General features: G+C 42.0%; 1 protein-coding gene across 1 annotated transcript in view; it reads right to left on the reverse strand.

Annotated features, from left to right (window-relative positions):
* Window positions 1–6255: 6255 nt before the first annotated feature.
* LOC140201990 (regulator of G-protein signaling 7) overlaps window positions 6256–24251 on the reverse strand; it is a 486715-nt gene continuing 468719 nt past the window's right edge. The window contains exons 14-16 of the mRNA XM_072266857.1: window positions 19641–19827; window positions 17911–18000; window positions 6256–6558 (exon numbers count right to left, since the gene is read on the reverse strand). Coding sequence (XP_072122958.1) covers window positions 6256–6558; window positions 17911–18000; window positions 19641–19827 — 580 coding nt within the window. The remainder of the gene's footprint in view (window positions 6559–17910; window positions 18001–19640; window positions 19828–24251) is intronic.

Raw genomic sequence — 24251 nt, forward strand, 5'->3', positions numbered from 1 at the left:
TACCTATGACATACACTCATTGGCCACTTTATTAAGTACCACCTGTAGCTCATAATGTGGCCACTGAGTATACATTCATGGTCTTTTGCTGCTGTAGCCCATCCACTTGAAGATTCAATATGTTGTGCATTCAGAGATGCTTCCCGGCATGGTCCCACAACACATCCTGCACAATCAAGGAAGCTCATCAATGCCTCTACTTTCCGAGAGGGCTGAAGTGAGCTGGATCTTGCATCTCTGTACTCGCATTGTACTACAGATGCAGGATAGAGAGCATCCTAACAAGATGCAGCACTTCAGCATGCGGAAACTGCACTGTGGCAGACAGGAAGGGTCTACAGCAGGGAGGCAGAATTGTCCGATGCATCACTGGCACCAGCCTACCCGTCATCAGACATATAGACAGAAAGATGCCGGAAAAGGGCCAGTAACATCACAAAGGATCCCACTCAAGCTGATTATGGAGTGTTTGTCCCACTCCCACCAGGAAGGATACTACATAGCGTCCACACCAGGAGCACCAGGCTCAATTGCAGTTCCTTTCCCCAAACAGTAAGGCTGATCAACACCTCCACCCACTAACTCCAACTCTACTGTATTATTTCCCATCAGTCACCTTGTGTACAGCCTGGTGTCACTGTATTGACTTGCAATCAATGTATATAAACTATCTTATGTATTTATATTTACTCTTTTTTATTATTATTTTGTGTCTTCATCTTCTGTTTTTTCGTGCAGCGTCTGATCAGGAATAACAATTACTTTGTTCTCTTTTACACCTGTGTACAGGAAATGACATCATACAATCTTGATTCTTGAATCTACTGTTGTACAAAATACAAAATCCAAAGTTCAAAATAAAATTTATTATCAAAGTACATACATGTCACCACATACAACCCCGAGATTCTTTTTCTGCAGGCATATTTAGTAAATCTACTGGACAGTAACTGTAAACAGGACCAATGGAAAACAAACTATGCAAACACAAATTTAAATAATTAGCAATTAATAACAAGCATGAAATAACAAGATAAAAGAAAGCTTAAATGAGTGCAGTTATCTCCTTTTTAAGAGCCTAATGCTTGAGGGGTGGTAACTGAGGATCTTGTACCTTCTACATGTTGGCAGCAGCAAGAAAAGAGCATGGCTTGGGTGGTGAGGATCTTTGATGATGGCTGCGGGTTTACTACGGCAACATTTCATACCGACGCGCTCAATTGTTGGGAAGGTTTTACCTGTGACGTACTGCGCCAAATTCACTACATCTTGTAGGATTTTCCGCTCAAAAGTTTTGGTGTTCCCGTACCAGGCTGTAATGCAGCCAGTCAGTGCACTCTCCATCACACATCTATGGAAGTTTGTCAACGTTTTTGATGACATCTGCATCTCTGCAAACTCCTGAGGAAGTAGAGGCACTGTCGTGCTTCCTTTGCAATTATATTAACATGATGGGTACAGGACAGGTCCTCTGAGATAGTGACAGCCAGGAATTAAGGTTACTGACCTTCTCCAAATTATGTGTGGTTATTTGAGTTACTGCCACCTTTCTGTCAGCTTGAACCAGTCTGCCAATTCTCCTCTGACCTCTCGCATTAACAAGGCATTTTTACCCACAGAACTGCTGCTCACTAGATGTTTTTTTGTTTATTGCACCATCCTCTGTAAATTCTAGAGAGTGGTGTGTATGAAAATTCCAGGAGCTCAACAGTTTTTGAAATACTCAAAGTTCAATGTAAATTTATTACAAAATTACATATATCTCACCATATACAACCTGGAGATTCATTTTCTTGCAGGCATTCTCAGAAAATCCAAGAAACATAATGAAAGACCGCTCCCAACAGGATGGACAAACAACCAATGTGCAAAAGACAGAAAACCATGCCAAATACGAAAGAAAAAAAGAAATAATAGTAATAAATAAATAAGCAATAAATAACAAGAACATGAGATATAGAGCCCTCGAAAGTGAATCCAGTTCATTGAGAATAGTTAAGTTTTGGGGCGAATAAAGTTGAGTGAAGTTATCCACTCTGATTCAAGAGTCTGATGGTTGAGGGGTAATAACTGTTCCTGAACTTGGAGCTGTGGGTCCTGAAGCTCTTGTACCTTCCCCCGAAGGCAGCAGTGAGAAGAGTGCATCACCGGGGTGGTGGTTGTCCCTGATGATGGATGCTGCTTTCCTGTGAAAGCACTCTATATAGAAGTGCTGAATGGCAGGGAGAGCTTTACCCATGATGGACTAGGCTGTTTCCAGCACTTTTTGTAGGCTTTTTCATTCAAGGGAATTGATGTTTCCATACCAGGCCATGGTGCAATCAGTCAATATACTCTCTACCAGACATCTATAGATGTTTGTCAAAGTTTTATATGTCATGACAAATCTTTGCAAACTTCTAAAGTACAGGCATGCCATGCTTTCTTCACAATTGCACTTATGTGCTAGGTGCAGGACAGATCCTCTGAAATGATAACATTTAAAGTTGCTGACTCTCTCCACCTTTGATTCTCCTGATGAGTACTGGCTCATGGACCTCCAGTTTCCTCCTCCTGTGGTCAATAATCAGCTCCTTGGTCTTGCTGATATTGAGTGAGAGATTGCTGTTGTGGCATCACTCAGACAGATTTCAATGTCTCTCCTTTCTGCTGATACATCACCTCCTTTGATTTTGGCCAAACCTCCCTGTCTGGCACTATCAATCACTTCACCATCAAAGTCACTTAGATCACATTTCTTTCCCGTTCTGATGGTTGGTCTGAACAACAACTGAAAGTCTTAAACATGTCTTCACGCTTTTAAGCATTGAGTTGTTGCCACATGATTGTCTGATTAGATATTGCAATAATGAACAAGTGTACCTAATTTAGTGGCCACTGAGTGTATATGAAAGGCAGACATGATGACAGAATAATATTTGCACTTTGCATTTTCCAATTACTGTGTTGCATTAGACCTTCTTCCTCTAAAAAGTAAACAGTAATCTGATTTGACAATTGTAGTAACCAGCATCCCTGCATAATGAATGATATTTTCATTCTTAGAAGGTGAGTGTATTGCGTCTACAAAGTAGGGCGACTCCAAGTTAAATGAGAATAAAGTAGAGAAGCCGCAGGAGGAATGTAGCAGGTCAGCCAGCATCTATGGAAAGGAGTAAAGAGCTTATCAGGTTCCTCCAGAATTGTGTGTGTGTAACTCTGGATTGCCAACATCTGCTAAATCTCTTGTGTTGATAAAGTACAGATCCAGAAACAATGGGTAAGAAACTACTACTGTCTTCAAATTCTCCAGCCATACAGCATACTGATTTCTAGTTTATCGTCATAGGCATGCATACACAGGATATAATTGCAGCGGAAATTTGCTTATGCAGCAACAGCAGAGTATATTACAAATACAAGTTAACATAAATTATACATAATTTAAATGACAAAAATAAATCAAATACATATAATAATATTAATGCATCACTATAAAGTAATAAGACTAATTTTATTATTAATTCTAGTTCTCTCGTCATGAATCCTTTGTCCTCATGGTTATTAGAATGAATCAAATTGTGCCTGCCCTAACTTAATTTCTGGAGAACGTTGATAGGTGTGGGAGTTTGTTGGTTTCTTTTCTCTTAGGTGGGGCTGTGACTTAATTGCTAAAGAGACTAGTGGTATAATTTTGATCAGTGATTCAGTTTTTAATCAAACAAAAACTTTTAAAATATGCTAAAATCTGTTGAAATTCTACAAATTGGACACACTGCAGGGAATGAGTTAGGATCAGATGTTAAAGTGAATCCTGCAAAATATCTGAGTGCTTCCTGGTGCCGTCTAATGGGAAAAAATGTTTATTATTTTTGAACCTGCGGAACAGGGGCAACGGGCCAACCAAATACACATTCACGTGGTCGAAACGCTGCTCAGGGACGGTGAAAAGAGTTAAAGGAGCCGTGACGTGTCAATGCATCTTTGTGTGTTGACATGCCAAACAAGCACTAGTCCCATCCCTGACATCCTTCTTAAGCCCGTGCCACACAAACTTTTCTGTCACCAGTTTCCGCCCTCTGGCCCGAGTAAGAAAGCCCGTGGACTCGCCACAACCAGCCTGGGTCGCCTCATTGACACATCACACAGTAGTAACATGCCGCTGTCACTGAAAGTAACGTCCACTAATTTCAACCCCGTGTCTGTCGAATGCAGCGCCTGCATGCTCGTGTCCAAAACCTGGTCTGCTACCCTCTGAACGTAGTCCACGCCCAAATGGACAGCACCAGTGAAGGACCGGGAAAGGCAGTCAGCCACTAGGTTATGCTTCCCCGCAACATGCTGGACGCCCGTGGTGAACTCTGAAATGAAAGAAAGATGGCGCTGCTGTCGAACAGATCGAGGTTCAGAGACCCTAGCCGTGGCGAATATGAGGGGCTTATGATCCACAAAAGCCATAAATGGACGGGCCTCTAGGAGAAAACGAAAACACCACACTGCCAAGCACAGACCGAGAACCTCACAGTCAAATGTGCCGTATTTGCGCTCGCGCAGTTGAAGCTTACGGCTAAAAAAGGAGAGAGGCTGCCAAACGCCGTTGACCAACTGTGCCAAGGGGGTGCACCAGCAGTGTTGCATTAGCTAATGCCTGCTTAGTGTCCGAGAATGCCTTGAACCTTTCCTCCATGACGTGCTTGGCTGCTTTGCCCTTAAGGGCCTCTTAGAGGGGGCACATGAGCTGATCTACTTTGGGAACAAAATGGTGATAAAAGTTCACCATGCCCAAAAACTCCTTCAGGACCTTAATGGTGACTGGCCAAGGAAAACACTTAATGGCCTCAACTTTAGCCAGGAGGGGCCTGCCCCTGCTGCATTGAAGCGGTGTCCGAGGAAATTGACCACGGACAGTCTAAGCTGGCACTTCACCGGATTCACAATAAGACCATGCTGACTAAAGCATTTGAAAAGGGTTCTCAAGTGTAAGAGGTGTTCATCACTAGAAGGACTGCGACCAAAATGTCATCTGGGTAAACAAACAAGAATGGCAAATCCCTGAGAACACTGTCTATGAGGCACTGGAAGGTCTGGGCTGCGCTCTTCAGCCTGAATGGCATTCGAAGGAACTTAGACACACCAAACAGTGTAATAACAGCAGTTTTAGGAATGTCACTTGGGTGGACAGGGACCTGGTGATAACCGCGAATGAGGTCCACCTTTGAAAAAATAATTTTCCCTGCCGGGTGGGCAGAAGAATCCAGGATGCACAGGATCTGGAATCGGTCAGGGGTCGTGGCATTGTTGAGGCAGTGGTAATCCTCACATGGACCCCACCCACCATCCAGTTTTCGCATGATGTGGAGAGCGGAAGCCCATAAACTGCTCGACCGCCTGATGATGCCCAGGTGCTCCACAGCATCAAACTCAGCCTTGGTGACAGCTAGTTTCTCTGGATCAGGGTGCCTGGTGCAGTTGTGCACGGGCGAGCTGATGGTGAGGGTGTGGTGCTGCGCCCCGTGTTTAGCGGTAAAGGAGGAGAAGGTGGGCTTGGTCAGGTCCGGGAACTTAGTGAGGAGGCGGAGGAAGTCGTCGCAGGCGTAAAGGGCACTGGACAACTTTGAAGTGCCGGTGGTGCTGAGTGTGCCGGAGAGGGGGGAGGGGGTAGGAAGTCTCTGCGTTGACAAGGCCCCGGTTCTGGACATCAATGAGAAAGCTGTAGGCACAAAGGAAGTTGGTGCCCAGCAGGAGTGTAGACGCTGCTGCCAACACAAAATTCCAGCTGAACTTCTGCCCGCTGAAGCACAATGTCACCTTACGCTTAGCAAGAGTCTGAATGGTGCTGTCGTTCGCAGCCTTAAGAGACGGTCCATATTACCTAGTTTGTATGTCCAATTTAGATGTGGGTAGGACACTCATCTGAGAGCCCGTTTCACAGAGGAAATGGCGCCTGGAAACAGAGTCTGTAGTGAACAACAGACTGCCTGACCTGCCGACGCCCATAGCAGCTAACGGGCGCTGGCCGTCGTTTCCAGACTCCTTGAACTCGCAGGGTGGGCGGCACACCTTAGCTCTAGGCCCAAACCTCATGTGGTAGAAACACAGGGTAGGAAACCGTCGTTGAGCCGCGGAGATTGTTTCATGTTCAGGTGGCGGCAAGGCTGCGAAGTCATCCAGCCGCATAGTCGCACAGGCCCTCTTGGTGAAGGAAAACACTTTGTCAGCTTCTCTCGTTAGAGCCCGGAGGTCTTTGAGGGGAGAGCCAGCCAGAGCCAACTGCACCTAGCCCGGTAGTTGTTGCAGGAAAGGCTCTCTGAAGATGAAAAACAGCTGGTATCCGCTAAGGAGGGATAACAAGTGGTCCATCAACTCCGACGGCTTGGAGTCGCCTAAGTCGGGCAGTGAGAGGAGCCAGTGGGTGTGCTCAGACTCGGAAATTTTGGAAGTCTTGTACCTGCCAACTTCCGGGGGGTGCTGTAGGACACTCATCATCCTGGTTGCCGGAGAGCTGTCTAACGCTGCAATGACATAGTAATATTTCATATCGTCCTGCGAGATTCTCCGCACTGCAAACTGGGCCTCTGCCTAAGCAAACCAAACTGCGGCATGCTCTTGCCAGAATTCAGGGAGCTTGAGAGCAAAGGAGTTTGCAGTCATGATTGTAAAATGAGCGAATTCACTCCGGAATCATCTGGAGGAATGCTGGGGTCACCAATATAGGAGTGTTGACAAAAATTGACACAAGTGTAATTACTTCTAACGCACACTTTATTCCCTCAGCCAACAAATGTTCTTATCTTTCTGCTGCAGTCCCTTTTTGTTCACCCACAAGTGAAAAGGGGAGCAGGAAGAGACCAGCAGGTCCCCCCCAGTATGTCTCATCATTCAATATGATCATGGCTGAACTACTCCAGGCCTCAACTTCTGCTCTGTGTTGAATCCTCACAGCCCTCAATGGTCAATCTTACAAACATTTGTTAAATTCCACTTTAAGTACTTCTAAAGAACCGCAATCTACAACTTCCTGGGGTAGGGTCAACATTTACCATACAATAAGAGCATCTGCCATATGTTTTGTAAAGTTGTAACATAACATCCCAACTCTTATATTCTATGCCCCAGCCTATAAATACCGTAAGTCTTCTTCACCACCCAATCTAGCTATGTTGGCACTTTCAGGGAAATATGGATTTGAATCCTAGTGTCCTTCTGTTCATCAACATGCCTTGGTTACATTGGCATTCCCTGCAAACCATAGAGGCCTCTACAGGACTTGCTAGAACTGATAAGACTGAGTGCACGTTTTTGGGATCCTATACATATCTGTGATAATATGGTATGAACTGATGTTAAGTCAAATATAGCCACCAATTTCAAAGGATTCAAAGGGTTATTATCAAAGTATATAACTCTGAGGTTCTTCTTCCCCTTATAGCCGTGATACCAAGAATAAAAGAGAACTGTGACACAAGCATCAACCCCCTCCAAATCCCCCTCCCCTGCACACAAAAAGTGATTTAAAAAATGGACAAAAGCTCAGAATATAAAAAACTATAAGATTTAAAAAAAACTCATAGTCCATTGTCCAAAATCATATCCACATGCACAACGCAGAAAACCTCAGTAACATCCTCCAGGCCCACCAGCAGGCCACTGTCACTTGCATATTTTACTGAGAATTGCATATTAGAAAGAGAATGGCATTTGTCCTCAATAGAAGTTGTTTCTGCAAAGATTTGAACTCGTTTAAACATCAAGATTTGAACAAGCGAAATCGAATTTTCTTGGGTAAGAGCAGGCAAGCACTGTACATTGGCCACTATTGAAGATTATAAAATATTTAGACCTGTACAAGTTCCAACATAAGGTGATATTACGTATCTTGTATTCCATTTTGGAGGGTTCTCAGTGGGAGATCTGGCTACAACACTGCAAGTCTTACTCTTTAACTGGGGATCTTTGAGTATTAGAGTTTAAGGAAAGATTCAGTAGCCATCAGTCAATATAGGTTAAATGTTTTAGCAAGGAATTAGAGAAAGTACATCAGGATTGAATTGCATTAGCAGGCACATAGAAAAACAATGTTAACACTGAATATGAATGTTTAAAATCTGGATAGCAATTCTTGCGTCTGACATTCATTTGGGATTGGATCATTTTGCAGTTAAAATTTAGAATTTTATTACAGTATTTATGCAATTGTCAGACAATTTTACTGCTGGAATATTTGATAAAGCCATGGTGCTTAACTTCACAAAATATGTATTTCAGTAACATCTGACAAGATAACTTATAACTGCTGCAGGGAAGTTGGATCCAATTGCATATGTTTGTCATATGCAAATTTTTCTTGAAACTGGTGTCAGAGAATCATTTTGAGGTGAAATTGCACCTATTGGGAGGCTGGCGTGCCCATGTCAATACACAATTCACCTTAGCACAAATAAAACTTTATTACTGCCACTTGTACATTTAATGCTCCTGCAAGACATACATAGCTCATATCCACATTATATCAATGTTCTAGGATACAACCCAGGACCTCCATTGAGATAAGCAAAACAAGGAGGCAAATTACACAGGCATTTGCCACTGAGATATCAATTACCATGATATCAATATTTTTGCACTCAGTCGCTGATGCCTCAGTCTTCAGGATTTTGGAAACTGCAACAGTGGTGCTTCCTTCACACCTCAAAGCCTTTTTCATATCAGAGCTTCATTCTTAGGTCTCTATCCCCTGGATCAAATGAGTCAAGGTTACTCGCTGGCACGGGCAGTTGGTTGGACCAGATTTGGAGGAGGGAGGGTAAGTGAGGGGTAAATAAAATAAAATATCACATATCACTATGTCTCCCTTGCTCCTTATTTCCCTTGCCTCCATGGCAGCCTTTAATGCTGCTGTCCAGCAGTTGCCAAGGAAGGTGTTCCACTGAGATCTAGTGCTCTACCCAGTGACTATAGCTATAAAGTTATTATTCCGTATTCTGCTGGGAACTATGCAGCTCCTTTTTTGGAAGATGGTTTTGCAGGCAAACCTGCACAGTGTGGCATTTAATATATTCTTACAAAATGCAGAAGGAACTCAGCAGGTCAGGTACCATCTATGGGTCTCGGCATGAAATGTCAACTGCTACTCTTCTCTTCTTGTAGTTAGGGATGCTTTTGGAAAGAGTAATCACAGTATGATTGAGTTTCTCATACAAATGGAGGGTGCAATGTTTCAATTGAAAACCAGTGTATTATGCCCAAACAATGGAGACTACAATGGGATGAGGGAGGATTTGGCTAGTGTAGACTGGGAACACAGGCTTTATGTTGGGACGGTTGAGGAACAGTGGAAAACTTCCAAAGAAATTTTTCATGGTGCTCAACAGAAGTATATTCCAGTTAAAAGCAAGGGCAGTAAGGGTGGGGACAGCCAGCTTTGGATAACTAAGCAGATAAAAAAAGGCATCAAACTAAAAGCTCGTGTGTACAAAGTTGCCAAGAGTAGTGGGAAACTGGAAGATTGGGAAGTTTACAAAGCAACAAAGAACCAGTAAGCAAGTAATAAAGAAAGGGAGAAAGATTATGAAAATGAACTAGTACAAAATATAAAAATGGACAGTAAAAGCTTTATAATTATATAAAGCGGAAAAGGGTGGATAAAGTGAACAAAGTTCCCTTGGGGGACGGGAAGGAGGAATTAATATCGGGTAATGTGGAAATGGCCGAGGCTTTGCCATGACTATTTTGTGCTGGTCTTCATGGTGGAGGACACATCTAACATGACAAAGAGAGATGGTATGAATGTGATGGGAGGTGAGGACCTTTATACAATAGCTATCACTAAAGAGGTAGTCTTGAGTAAACTTGTGGGCCTAAAGATAGACAAGTCCCCTGGTCCTGATGGAATGCATCCCAGGGTACTGAAAGAAATGGCAGAGGTTATAGTAGAGGCTTTGGTGATAATTTACCAAAATTCTCTGGACTCTGGGCAGGTCCTGGCAGATTGGAAGATAGCAAATGTCATGCCACTGTTCAAAAAAGGATGTAGGCAAAAGGCAGGTAACTATAGGCCAGTTATTTTAACATCTGTAGTTGGGAAAATGCTAGAAGCTATTACTAAAGAAGAAATAGCAAGGCACCTGGAAAGAAATGGATCCATCAGGCAGACACAGCATGGTTTCAGCAAAGGCAGGTCCTGTTTGACAAACTTACTAGAGTTCTTTGAGGATGTAACGAGTGCAGTGGATAGAGGGGAACAGATGGACCTTATTTACTTGGATTTCCAGAAGGCATTCAATAAATTGCTGCATAAAAGACTTATCCTTAAGATAAAGATGCATAGAATTGGGAGTGATGTATCAGCATGGATAGAGGATTAGTTAACCAATAGAAAGCAGAGAGTTGGGATACATGGGTGTTTCTCTGGTTGGCTATCAGTGGTGAGCGGTGTGCTGCTGGGGTCGGTGCTGGGCTCGCAACTGTTCATGATATACATTAACAATCTGGAAGAGGGGACCAAGTGTAGTGTATCTAAGTTTGTTGATGATACTAAATTGAGTGGAAAAGCGAATTGTGTAGAAGATATGGAGAGTCCGCAGAGAGATATAGATAGGTTAAGTGAGTGGGCAAAGGTCTGTCAGATGGAGTACAATGTTGGTAAATGCTAGGTCATCCACTTTGGAAGGAAAAATGGAAGATCTGATTTTTATTTAAATGGTAAAAATTTGCAGTATGCTGCTGTTTTTCAGAGGGACTTAGGAGTCCTTGTGCATGAATCACAAAAGGTTGGTTTGCAGGTGCAGCAGGCTATCAAAAAGGCAAATGGGATGTTTGTTTTCATTGCGAGTGGGATTGAATTTAAGAGCAGGGAGGCTATGCTGCAACTGTACAAGGTACTGGTGAGGCTGCACCTGGAGTACTGCATGCAGATCTGGTCTCCTTACTTGAAGAAGGATATACTGGCTTTGGAGGTGGTGCAGAGGAGGTTCACCAGGTTGATTCCAGAGATGAGGGGGTTAGACTATGAGGAAAGATTGAGTTGCCTAGGACTGTACTCACTGGAATTCATAAGAATGAGTGGAGATCTTATAGAAACATATAAAATTAGGAAAGGGATAGATATGATAGAGGCAGGAAAGTTGTTTCCACTAGTTGGTGAGACTAGAATTGGAGGATATAGCCTCAAGATTTGGGGGAGTAGATTTAGGATGGAGATGAGGAGGAACTGCTTTTCCCAGAGGGTGGTGAATCTGTGGAATTCTCTGCCTAATGAAGCAGTGTGGGCTACATCAGTAAATATATTTAAGACAAGGTTGGATAGATTTTTGCATAGTAGGGGAATTAAGGGTTATGGGGAAAAGGCAGGTAAGTGGAGATCAGCCATGATCTTATGAATGGTGGAGCAGGCTTGACGGGCCAAATGGCCTACTCTTGCTCCTATTTCTTATATTCTTATGTTTCATAGATGCTCCCTGGCCTGCTGCATTCTTCCTGCATATTGGGTGTGTTGTTAGTATATACAGCGTCTGCAGATTTTCTTGTCTGATGAATGAATTCTTCCCTGGGGTTTCACTGGCTGTTAGCATTCCATCAAGCACACTTTAGTGGAATACATCAAAAATGGATGAAAGCCAAATAATGGGACAATAAAGACACAGGTCCTCATCCAACCTGTTCACACTACACCAGTTCCAACAATTATGATTCTTAGTGACACACTGCAAAATGTGGATCATATCATACGGAAGACAGACATGGACAGTGAAGTGCATCACTGACTTGCATGTGCCAACAATTGAGGAGTTGGGTATTTGAAGCTCTAGATAGTAGAGGTATCACAAAATATCAGTGTTCTCTTCTGGGACAACATGGGCTATGTTGGTGTGATTGTGTTATTTTCATGCCTGACACCAGACAATAAGACCATAAGATATAGGAACAGAAACAGGCCATTCGGCCCATCGAGTTTGCTCCGCCATTCAATCATGGCTGATCCAAATCTTCCAGTCATCACCACTCCCTTGCCTTCTCCCCATACCCTTTGAAGCCTTGGCTAATCAAGAACCTATCTATCTCTGCCTTAAATGCACCCAGTGACTTGGCCTCCACAGCCACTCATTGTAACAAATTCCACAGACTTACCATCCTATGAGTAAAGTAATTTCTCCACATCTCTATTCTAAATGGACGTCCTTCAATCCTGAAGACATGCTTAGTTGTCCTAGACTCCCTTACCATGGGAAATAACTTTGCAGTATCTAATCTGTTCAGGCCTTTTAGCATTCAGAATGTTTCTATGAGATCCCCCCTTCATTCTCCTGAACTCCAGGGAATGCAGCGCAAGAGCTGCCAGACGTTCCTCATATAGTAACCCTTTCATTCCTGGAATCATTCTCCTGAGTCTTTCCTGAACCCTCCCAATGTCAGTATATCCTTTCTAAAATAAGGAGCACAAAACTGCACACAGTACTCCAAGTGTGGTCTCACGAGTGCCTTATAGAGCCTCAACATCATATCCTTGGCTCTTATATCCTATACCTCTAGAAATGATTGCCAACATTACATTCGCCTTCTTCACCACTGACTCAACCTGGAGGTTAACCTTTAGGGTATCCTGCACAAGGACTCCCGAGTCCCTTTGAACATAGAACATAGAACAGTACAGCACAGTACAGGCCCTTCGGCCCACAATGTTGTGCCGACCCTTAAACCCTGCCTCCCATATAACCCTCCTCCTTAAATTCCTCCATATACCTGTCTAGTAGTCTCTTAAATTTCACTAGTGTATCTGCCTTCACCACTGACTCAGGCAGTGCATTCCACGCACCAACCACTCTCTCAGTGAAAAAACCTTCCTCTAATATCCCCCTTGAACTTCCCACCCCTTACTTTAAAGCCATGTCCTCTTGTATTGAGCAGCGGTGCCCTGGGGAAGAGGCGCTGGCTATCCACTCTATCTATTCCTCTTATTATCTTGTACACCTCTATCATGTCTCCTCTCATCCTCCTTCTCTCCAGAGAGTAAAGCCCTAGCTCCCTTAATCTCTGATCATAATCCATACTCTCTAAACCAGGCAGCATCCTGCTAAATCTCCTCTGAACCCTTTCCAATGCTTCCACATCCTTCCTATAGTGAGGCGACCAGAACTGGACACAGTACTCCAAATGTGGCCTAACCAGAGTTTTATAGAGCTGCATCATTACCTTGCGACTCTTAAGCTCTATCCCTCGACTTATGAAAGCAAACACCCCATAAGCTTTCTTAACTACCCTATCCACCTGTGAGGTAACTTTCAGGGATCTGTGGACATGTACCCCGAGATTCCTCTGCTCTCCACACTACCAAGTATCCTGCCATTTACTTTGTACTCTGCCTTGGAGTTTGTCCTTCCAAAGTGTACCACCTCACACTTCTCCGGGTTGAACGCCATCTGCCACTTCTCAGCCCACTTCTTCATCCTATCAATGTCTCTCTGCAATCTTCGACAATCCTCTACACCAGGGGTAGGCAACCTATGGCCCGTGGGCCAGACCTGGCCCGTGAAGGTAATTTGACTGGCCCGCAATCAAATATTGGGATCCTATGCTTCTCCAGCCCGTGAGCGATTTTTCCTTATTCTGAGTGTTTCACGTGACCACACTGATGGACATGCATGGCATCTTGTTACACTGGCCCCAGGTTCCGTTTTGTTCCAAACCACACACTGGTGTATACGAATGACGGGAAGGCAGACTTCCTTATTACTATGCATTAGATACTCTCCGTGCATGCGCAGGTTTTCAGATGGAATTGTTCAAATTTGTAAACATAAACAGCGCCACTGTGTTTTAACAAGAAATCCACGCTAAATATCCAGCTATTTACATGTGCTACGATACTTGTTGAATAACTCGCGTTTTGAAATAAAATCAAAGAAAAAAAAATCACTGGCAATGAATGCAAAACGCAGGAAGGTAGACGCCGAGTGCTGAAAAAGCAGTGAAAAGGAAGGAAATACATGTGCCAGCTATGAAGTCTCAAAACGCATTGCAGAAAAGATGAAGCCTTTTACAAATGGAGAGTTTGTCAAAGAATGTTTACTGGCAGTGGTGGATATTGTCTGTCCTGAAAAGAAATCTTTATTTGCATCTATCAGCCTGTCAGCAAGAACGATCGCACGACAAGTTGAAGAAATGTCAGCAGATGTTAAAAGTTGTTTAAGGGATGCCTGCAATGAATTGCATCTTTTTTCAATTGCACTTGATGAGAGTACAGACTTGAGAGACACTGCTCAAATTGCAGTGTTTGTGCAAGGAGTGACCTCAACTTTTCAAATTTTTGAATTGTTTATTCAATTAATTCCTATGAAGGACACGGTTACTGGAGCAGACATTTTTGAAGCTTTGCTGAAAATGATGTCAGAAATGAAACCTAATGTGTCGAAGCTAATTGGCATCACAACTGATGGGGCACCTGCAATGGTGGAACAGGAAAACTAAACTGAGTTCTTTGATTACTAAATGGCATCCTTGGTTAAGCACAAATGATTTTCTAGCATGTGTTATTCATTAATTTGAGGCAAAACATAACTAGATGTATTTAAATGGATAATTCCCATATTTCAAGATTTTTATGGCATTTATCTGGCCCACCATCTGCTCATTAATACCCGATCCGGCCCACAGAGGCAAAAAGGTTGCCGACCCCTGCTCTACACTATCCACAACATCACCAACCTTTGTGTTGTCTGCACACTTGCCAACCCACCTTTCTACCCCCACATCCAGGTCGTTAATAAAAATCACGAAAAGTAGAGGTCCCAGAACCAATCCTTGTGGGACACCACTAGTCACAACCCTCCAATCTGAATGTACTCCCTCCACCACGACCCTCTGCTTTCTGCTGGCAAGCCAATTCTGAATCCACCTGGCCAAACTTCCCTGGATCCCATGCCTTCTGACTTTCTGAATAAGCCTACTGTGTGGAACCTTGTCAAATGCCTTACTAAGATTCATGTAGGTCACATCCACTGCACTACCCTCATCTATATCCCTGGTCACCTCCTCAAAAAACTCTATCAGGTTTGTTAGACACAATCTGCCCTTCACAAAGCCACGCTGACTGTCCCTGATCAGACCATAATTCTCTAAATGCTCATAGATCCTATCTCTAAGAATATTTTCCAACAGCTTTCCCATCACAGAAGTAAGGCTCACTGGTCTATAATTATCTGCATCTCTGCATTTTGAATTCTCTCCCCATCTAAATAATAGTCTGCCTGTTTATATCTTTCACTAAAGTGCATGACCATACACTTTCCAACATTGTATTTCATTTGCCACTTCTTTGCCCATTCCCCTAAACTATCCCAGTCTCTCTGCAGGCCTTCTGTTTCCTCAACACTACCCACTCCTCCACCTATCTTTGTATCATTGGCAAATTTAGCCACAAATCCATTAATCCAATAGTCCAAATCATTGACATACATCGTAAAAAGCAGTGGTCCCAACACCGACCCCTGTGGAACACCACTGGTAGCTGGCAGCCAGCCAGAATAGGATCCCTTTATTCCCAATCTCTGTTTTGTGCTGATTAGCCAATGCTCCATCCATGCTAGTAACTTCCCTGTAATTCCATGGGCTCTTAACTTGCAAAGCAGCCTCAAGTGCGGCATCTTGTCAAAGGCCTTTTGAAATCCAAGTACACCACATCTACTGCATCTTCTTTGTCTACCCTGCTTGTAATTTCCTCAAAAAATTGCCGTAGGTTAGTCAGGCAGGATTTTTCTTTCAGACTCTCAAAACAGATATTTTAATCTAAGCTCCATCATGGGAAGAAATCATCAGGGGGATGGAGAAAAATCTATTGAAGCAACTGTTCAAAACATTCTTGAAAATATGAAACATGCTTAAGCAGTCCTGGGACTCTCCAGTCCTTAAGAAGGAGCATTTGCGATATCAGTGATTGGTCATATGGGTGTAATTGGATGGCACGAGGGCATTGAGCTGGAAGGACAGCTCATGATGCTGTATCTCTAAAAAGCTCCAATTTACAGGATTGATTGAGACTACAGAGGGTTGTAGACTCCGCTTGTTCCGACATGGCCACTAGCCTCCCCGTCATCAAGGACATCTTTAAAAGGAGGTGGCTCAAGAATACAGCTTCCATCATTAAAGGCTCCTCACCATCTGGGACAAGTCTTCTCATTGCCACCATCATGATGGAGGTGCAGGAGACTGAAGACAAACACTCAACAATTTAGGAACCGCTTCTTCCCATCTGCCCATCAGATTTCTGAACAGTTTGTGAACCCATGGACTTTAATTCACTATTCATCTTTATTTATTTATTTATTATTTATTTTATTTTTTATTATAATTTATGTCTTGCACTGTGCTGTTGTCACAAAACAACAGATTTCGTGACATACTGTATGCTAATGATAATAAGCCTGAGTGCCACTAATGCGTCCACAAATCCCTGAAATTCACTGGATGAGGAAACTAATGTTCTCTTCCCAACCTGCATTCCCACCTCTGAGACCTTGGTTACACTCAGAGAGATACATTGGGAAGCCATCTGAAAATGTTTTTTTTTCTCTTTAATAAGGAATTCTTTAGGCCAAGATTTAAAAAACAACTCTCCCAATAATGAACCTCACACATAGGGAGAAGATCCACCCCATAGGGCTTTTGGACCCTGAGATGAAAAGAAACGGTGAATATGGCCGTAATATGCATTCTCAGCAAACAAAGCCAGACGTTAATGCCAAAGTACTTTAGGATATTCTTTTTAATGCAGTACTGCGAAAGTTCTTTATTAAATTTGCTGTTTAGTGATAGCAGCATCACTGAATGCTGAAAAAGACTGCCATAATTTTATTGCTACCACACTGTTGTTTAAACAGCTGCAGAAGTACACTTGGTAGCCACTTTATTGGGTGCCTCCTGTAGTGTATGTTCGTGGTCTTCTGCTGCTGTAGCCCATTCACTTCAAAGTTTGATACGTTGTGCCTTCTGACATGTTCTTCTGCACACCACTGTTGTCAAACACGGTTAATTGAATTATCCATGATCCTCTCATATCCCCTTTGCCAATCACCTGTCCAGCTCTTGGCTCCATCCCTCCCCCTTCTGTCTTCTCCTATCATTTTGGATCCCCCCCCCTCCCCCTCCCACTTTCAAATCTCTTACTATCTCTTCTTTCAGTTAGTCCTGACGAAGGGTCTCGGCCTGAAATGTCGACTGTACCTCTTCCTAGAGATGCTGCCTGGCCTGTTGCGTTCACCAGCAACTTTGATGTGTGTTGCTTGTATTTCCAGTATCTGCAGAATTCCTGTTGTTTTAATTGAATTACTGTTGTCTGCCAGTCAGCTTGAACCAGTCTGGCCATTCTCCCCGACCGCTCTCATTAACAAGTTATTTTCTCTCCCACCGAAGTGCCTCTCACTGGATGTGGTTTTTTTGGGGCTTTTTTGCACTATTCTCTGTAAACTCTAGAGACTGTTTTGTGTGAGAATCCCAGGAGATCTGCAGTTTCTGAGATATTCAAAACAACCTGTGTGGCACCAACAATCATTCCATGGTCAAAGTCACTTAGGTCACATTTCTTCACAATTCGGATGTTTGGTCTGGACAACAACTGAACCTCTTGATTACTTATGCATGTTTTAATGCATTGAGTTGCTGCCACATGATTGGCTGATTAGATATTTGCATTAATGAGCAAGTGTACAGGTGTACTTAATGAACTGGTCACTGAATGTACATGCCAATGGAATAACAAAAGGGAAATTAGATTGATAAATTATGAATCTGATTTAATCACCAGCCAATATTATACATGGCATTTTAAATTCAAAGATGATTTTCTTTGCTTTTTTCCACTGTTCCAATACTTATCCTGTATCTCCAGTGTATTATTAAAGGCTTGTCAGGTGCAGACAAAACAGAACTTTGAACAAGTACCTTTTTTTTAGCCTGGAGCAGCTCCTGATAGGCACTGGAACGTATGAAACGAGGGTAGGAATCACTTTTCATCAGTTTGTAAATGTGCTCCTGAAACAACAAGATGTCAGCTGTAAACTTAAATAAGCTCATGTAGCACACCTATAGTGAAGTCTAACAGTGAGAACACATTGTAAGAATACAAGAAAATAGCACTCTGTTTGTCCCTCAAGCCTGTCCCACAATTCTCATTGATCTTGGCTGATCTGCCTCGATTTCATCTCCTCATATCATCAACTTTCTGGTATTTAAAGAGGTGTGGCACAGTACAGGCCCTTCAGTCCATGATGTCTTTATCTAACTTTGTTGTATACCCTCAGTCAAATAGCCTCCATAACCTGCAGGTGCTTCATTTTTCTTGAGTTGGCCACTGTAAATGACCCTCAGTATGTAGGGCATTAGAGTGAAAGATTTAAGAAGTACCTTTGTGGTAACTTCTTCAAGCAGAATGTGGTGTGCATATGGAGTGAGCTCCCAGAGAAGGTGGTTGAGGTAAGTAGGGTGGTTGATATGGGTGGCTCACTGGCATAGTGGTTAGTGTAACACTTTTCAGTGCCACCAATCGGAATGTTGAGGTTCAGTTCCTGCTGTTAACTGTAAGAAGTTTGTGTGTTCACCCCGTGACTGTGTGGGTTTTCTCTGAGTGCTCCCATTTCCAAGGACAAACACGTAGTCAGGCAAATATGAAAAAATCTTCAGCTGCTGCAAATCCAAAGCAAGACACACAAAATGCTGGGGAATTCGGCAGGCCAGGCAGCATCTATGGAGAAGAGTAAGCAGTTAGCGTTTTCGCCCGAGACCCTTCCTGATCCTGATGAAGGGTCTCGGCCCAAAACGTCAGCTGTTTAGTCTTTTCCTTGGACGCTGCCTGGCTTGGTGAGCTGCTCCAGCATCCTGTGTGTGTTACGTATAGTTAAAGTTAGGGTTAGCAAGTCGCAGCCAGAAGCAAGACAGCACTTGTGGGCTGCTCCCAGCATATTTTTACATTGTATTGATCATTGAGCAAATTCATTGTATGTTTCAATGTACGTGTAAAATATAAAGCTAATCTCGCTTTAAATTCCCTTCTCTTTAGAAGAACAACATTACAAAAAAAATTTGGATAAGTACGTGGGAGCACTTGGAGGAAACCCATGTTGTCGATCTCAGCAGAGACAAGACCCGAGGTTTCCACTGAACCGGGTTTAATAGATCCCTAAAGCAACATCTATACCAGCTGTTCCACTGTGTTGCCCCATTTGCATTCTGCTTCTTCTTAACCTTTGATTGATCATCCTCTCAGTTTTGGAGTACTTCATGGGTCAGGTGACACTCTGTAGGCAAAGGAGTAAATTGGCAATCTACTCATGGGCCCGTGAAATAGCCGCAGAAAGATCTCAGAAGAGACACTTATGGTGATTCGTCTTTTGATTGCTACAAAATGGGAAGATGGATGATGGCATTTTCTGACCCCACTCAAATAATCTATGCTCCACTATCACTTCCCTTCTTGTAGAAAATGTGCAGTTTCATAATGCAGACAACAAGAAGGTTATTTATAAGTTATGAGTAATCCAGTAATAGCCACATACCTTCATTCACTGCATGATGCCTATTTTCCCTGGACACACGCAGCTTACATCAATGTACATTTCCTGCAGCAATTCTAAAAATAATGAGCACTTTTTACCTCAGCGATGTAAATTGCTCACCTGAGCATCTTCAAATGCATATCTTCCTGGGTCTTTCACATTTTGTGTGGTCTTATCATAGCTTTTGGAATCTACATTTATGGCACTGGGGGCTCCTGGGGCTAAAAACTCCAGCCAGATTTCTTGAACACGAGACGGCACCTCACGAATGGGCCTTTTCTTCAGGTCCAGGACAGCTAACCAGAACCTGTTCAAATGTTAAACGATATTCTGTTATTACGGCTTGCATTGCTATGATTTAGCAGTTGTTAGCTAATGAGATAATGTGAGAAACCCGAGCAGGAGTAGGCCTTTCAGCCTTTCAAGTTAGAGTTATTGAGCACGACAGCCCAGAATCAGACCCCTCAGCTCATTTAGTCCGTGCTATACTATTATTCTGTCTTGTCTCATCGACATGAACCTGGACCATAGCCCTCCATACCCCTTTCATCCATGTACTTATCCAAACTTCTCTGAAGTGTTGAAATTGAACCCGCATCCACCATTTCTGCCGACAGCTCAATCCATACTCTCACCACCCTTTGAGTGAAGAAGTGCTCCCTTTAAGCATTTCACCTTTCACCCTTAACCCATGTCCTCTAGTTCTAGCTCCACACAATCCCTGGTTGATTATCCACCTCAGTACCTTGTTCCCGCCCTTTCCTCATATTGCCGGATCACTTCAGCACTAAGCAATAAATTTACTCACTTTAGCTTCCAGTGCCTTCTGTGGTGGGTAATTCCACAGGTGAGAAAAAACTTCTGATCTCAGCTCTAAGTCGTATCCTGATGCTGTCATGGATTCCCCACCTATTGGCACCATCCTCTTTGTGTTTAGTCTGCATTGTCCTGTAGGATTTTATATGTTTCTACAAGATTCCTTCTCACAAAAACCTACAAAATTCTAACAGGTCAAGCAGGATAGAACTCATTCACTCCTCCACACTGAAAATAAACCTAACAGACTCAGTTTTTCCTCAGACGTCATTCTGGCAAATGAAAAGAGAAACAGGTGGAGGTAATAAGCCTGATGGGATAATTCCCGTCAAGGCTTAGCTGAAAATGTACCTTTATGTAATTTCAGGCAAAAGCTAATGACACAGCCCATTACCTAACTGAGAAAGCATCAAGATGTCCTGAAATAGAACAAGAGACTAGGAGAAGGATCTCACTGATGGCCATAGGAAGCGAATACTTGTATAGTTTTGAGTTTATAATCCAGACTGTATAGTAATGTATAGTAATGAATACGGACTGAGATGGAGCAAGAGAGAAAGCATAAGTTAAAAGATAATCAGCAATATATTGTGAGGAAGTGACCACAGAACATAGGACCATTAAGACATAGGGGCAGAATTAAGCCATTTGGCCCATTGAGTCTGCACAGCAAACCGTCAGAATGGGTGCTGTCGGTATGTTTTTCAAGGAAAGTATCAACTCATCAGATAATTTTCTGATCAAGAGATGCTTCACCTGTGTACCAGTAGTTAGTTTGCAAATTATGCATATGTGATCAAGAATAAAATGTACTGAAAATGCTGCATAGCAGGGAAAGCATTGATTTGCCTCAACTTCCAGCTTGCCTAAACACATGTACTTCCCCTAGACGCATGCTCCTTTATTTCCTTTCAACTGCCTGCTCAGCTAAACTATTCTTAAACAACGATTTGGTACCTACTTAAATCATTAATTCTAGACATGTATTTTGTGGTTTTATAACCAACTGCTAAAGTCATTCTTCTGCTTCCTATCCAAGATAGTTCATGTTTAATATAGTATCCAATTGTATCTAACAGGTCAGCCTCCAATACGTAAGGCAAATTACTTAAATATTTTTGTAAAAAATGTCTAACTTGAAGGTATTGCAAAAAGTGTGTATATGAAAAAGAATATTTAGCAGTTAATTGTTCAAAGGACATCAATCTATCTTCTTTGAATAAATCCAAAAAAGAATTAATACCTTTATTTTTCCGAAGTAGAAAAATTGGATCACTCAAAGAAGGCTTAAAAAAGTAATTTCGGTAAATTAAACTACAAAGTTTAAATTTTGTAAGATTAAAAGAATTGTGGAATTGGAGCCAAATTTGTAAAGAATACTTAATCACAGGATATAAGTTTAAATTAACAACTTTACCTAATTGCATAGGTAAAGGAGCCCCCAATAATGAAGTTAAATAAAACTGTTTTACAACTTTTAGTTCCAGATCTACCCAAATTGGCCGATCAGTCTTATCAACCCGGTATAACCAAAAAGACATATATCGCAGATTAACAGCCCAATAATACATTCTAAAATTAGGCAAAACAAGACACTTCTCTCAAGTGATGCTATGTCTTAGTTTGGAGAAAATTAGAAGTTGAACCTTTGAACCTTTTCTCAAATGATTTTGACAAAAGATGGGGCTCATTTGCTCGTTATTATCATTTGAGTTAATTGATATAATTTTTCCACGATCTAATTGTAAACTCTTTTAGTATATTTTCTTTTCTTGCTGGCGGTTTGATGTTTATTTTTAGAAGCTTTTTGTATGACGCATGTCTCCGGGGTTGTACACCTAATGGGTTCTCTTTTTTTTTCTCACTTTTCTGCTCAGTAGGTTTCTTTTGTTATCACAAAATTTTGTTTTCAATCTTTAAGATGATGGGTTTTTTTTGAGGCACTGTAAGTGTTTTTTCTTTGATGTACTCATGTTATTTTTCCTATATATATATACAATAAAAAGATTTGAAAAGAAAAGAATATAGTATCCAATTTTTTGACCACATATATTTCACCTTCAAGGTAACAAAATTCTCCAAAGGACTTCACTGGAGTGAAATTAACCAAAAATGACTGGAAACAGTCTATTTCTGTGTCTACATTACTCTTTTTGCATTATTTAATATTTCTCTATTAAAAACAGTTTCTGTGGTTTCAGACTGGTATTAATGTTCTGTCTCGACGTGAAGAGGATTAGAGGTGACTTGACAGAGGTGTGTAAGTTGATAAGAGGCATAGATCAAGTGGACAGTAAACATTTTCATTATTTTGAAATTTACTTCTCAAAAAGCACAGTAAGTTTTCTGTAGCATCATTTGTTTCATGATACTCACATGCTCTTTTCTTAGCTCTTACTACTTTGTGGGAAGACTTTAGTCTAATTAACTCACTAGAACATAGAACAGTACAAACCCTTTTGCCCACGATGTTGTATCAACCATATAAACTACTCTAAGATCAATCTAACCTTTCCCTCCTATATAGTCCTCATTCTTATATCATCCTTTGCTTATCCAAATCCCCTAAAATATTTGCCTCTACAGCTACCCATGGCAGCATATACCATGCACCTATCACTGTGTAAAAAACTTAGCTCTCACGTCCCTCCTATACTTCCCTCCAATAATCTTAAAATTACGCTGTCTTGTATTAACCATTTCCACCCTGAGAAAAAAGTGTTGGCTTGATCTATGCTTCCTATCAAATCTCTTACCCATGCCAGCTCTACCAAATGACCAGTCATCCTCCTTCACTTTAAAGAGAAAAACCCTAGCACGCTCAACCTATCTTTCTTTATTTTTATTTAACAATACAGTGTGGAGTAGGCCCTGCTGGGAATATGATAACTGCCCCAGCAACCCCACAATGCTGATTAACCCTAACCTAATCATGGGGCAATTTACAATGACCAGTTAACCGACCCAGTTCAACTTTGAACTGTGGGAGGAAATGGGAGCAGCCTGGGGAAAACCTATGAATGCTGTGGCAAGGATGTACAGAAACTCCTTACAGAACGGTGCCAGAAATGAACTCAGAATTCTGGAATGCTCCGAGCTGTAATAGTGCTGTGTTGACCGCTACAGTAGCATGGTGCCCACGGTATATTATCCTCAGAGGACATGCTCTCAAACCAAGCAGTGTCCTGGTAAATCTCATCCACACCTTCTCTAACCCTTCCACATCTTTCCTATAATGAGATGATCAGAAATGAACACAATATTCCAAGTGTGTTCTCAGAAGAACTAATTCCTCTCTTTTGTTTATCTTAATATTTCTCACCGTTCTTTCAGTTGATTCTGGATTTATCATATTCCCAACCTTTTTGTCTTTTACAAACACTGGAACAACGAAAGTATTAACTCATCCATCTACCATCAATTCATTATTTTCCATTCTCTGGATCCAAATTCCCATTGAATAAACATATCTTTACTGCTGGTCCAGGCAGTCAATCCCAATGAAGAGACTGTGAAGTCAGAAGATTCATCCCTTTGGAGTAGTTGTGAACATGCAGGTACAAGGATTTTCTTTATTTCCTCATAAGAACTCTGGAGCTACAGCTGGTACAAGTAAAGTTCCAGAGGTTCTAATTTCAAACTACAGGGTGAAGGAGCCCAATAGATTCACGAAAATCCATTCCCAGCATTTCAACTCATGTAAGTAAATGTGATATTGAGAAAACGCTTGGCACTTGATTATCAGAATCAGAATCAGGTTTAATATCACCAGCATATTTCATGGAATTTGTTGACTTTGAGGCAGCTGTCAATGCAATACATAATAATAGAAAAAAATGAGAATTACAGTAAAAAAATATATAAAATAGATAAATAAGTAGTGCAAAAATGGAAATGAGGAAGTAGTGAGGCAGT

The sequence above is a fragment of the Mobula birostris genome, chromosome 8 (assembly GCF_030028105.1).
Source record: "Mobula birostris isolate sMobBir1 chromosome 8, sMobBir1.hap1, whole genome shotgun sequence".
In the NCBI taxonomy this organism is placed as follows: domain Eukaryota; kingdom Metazoa; phylum Chordata; class Chondrichthyes; order Myliobatiformes; family Myliobatidae; genus Mobula; species Mobula birostris.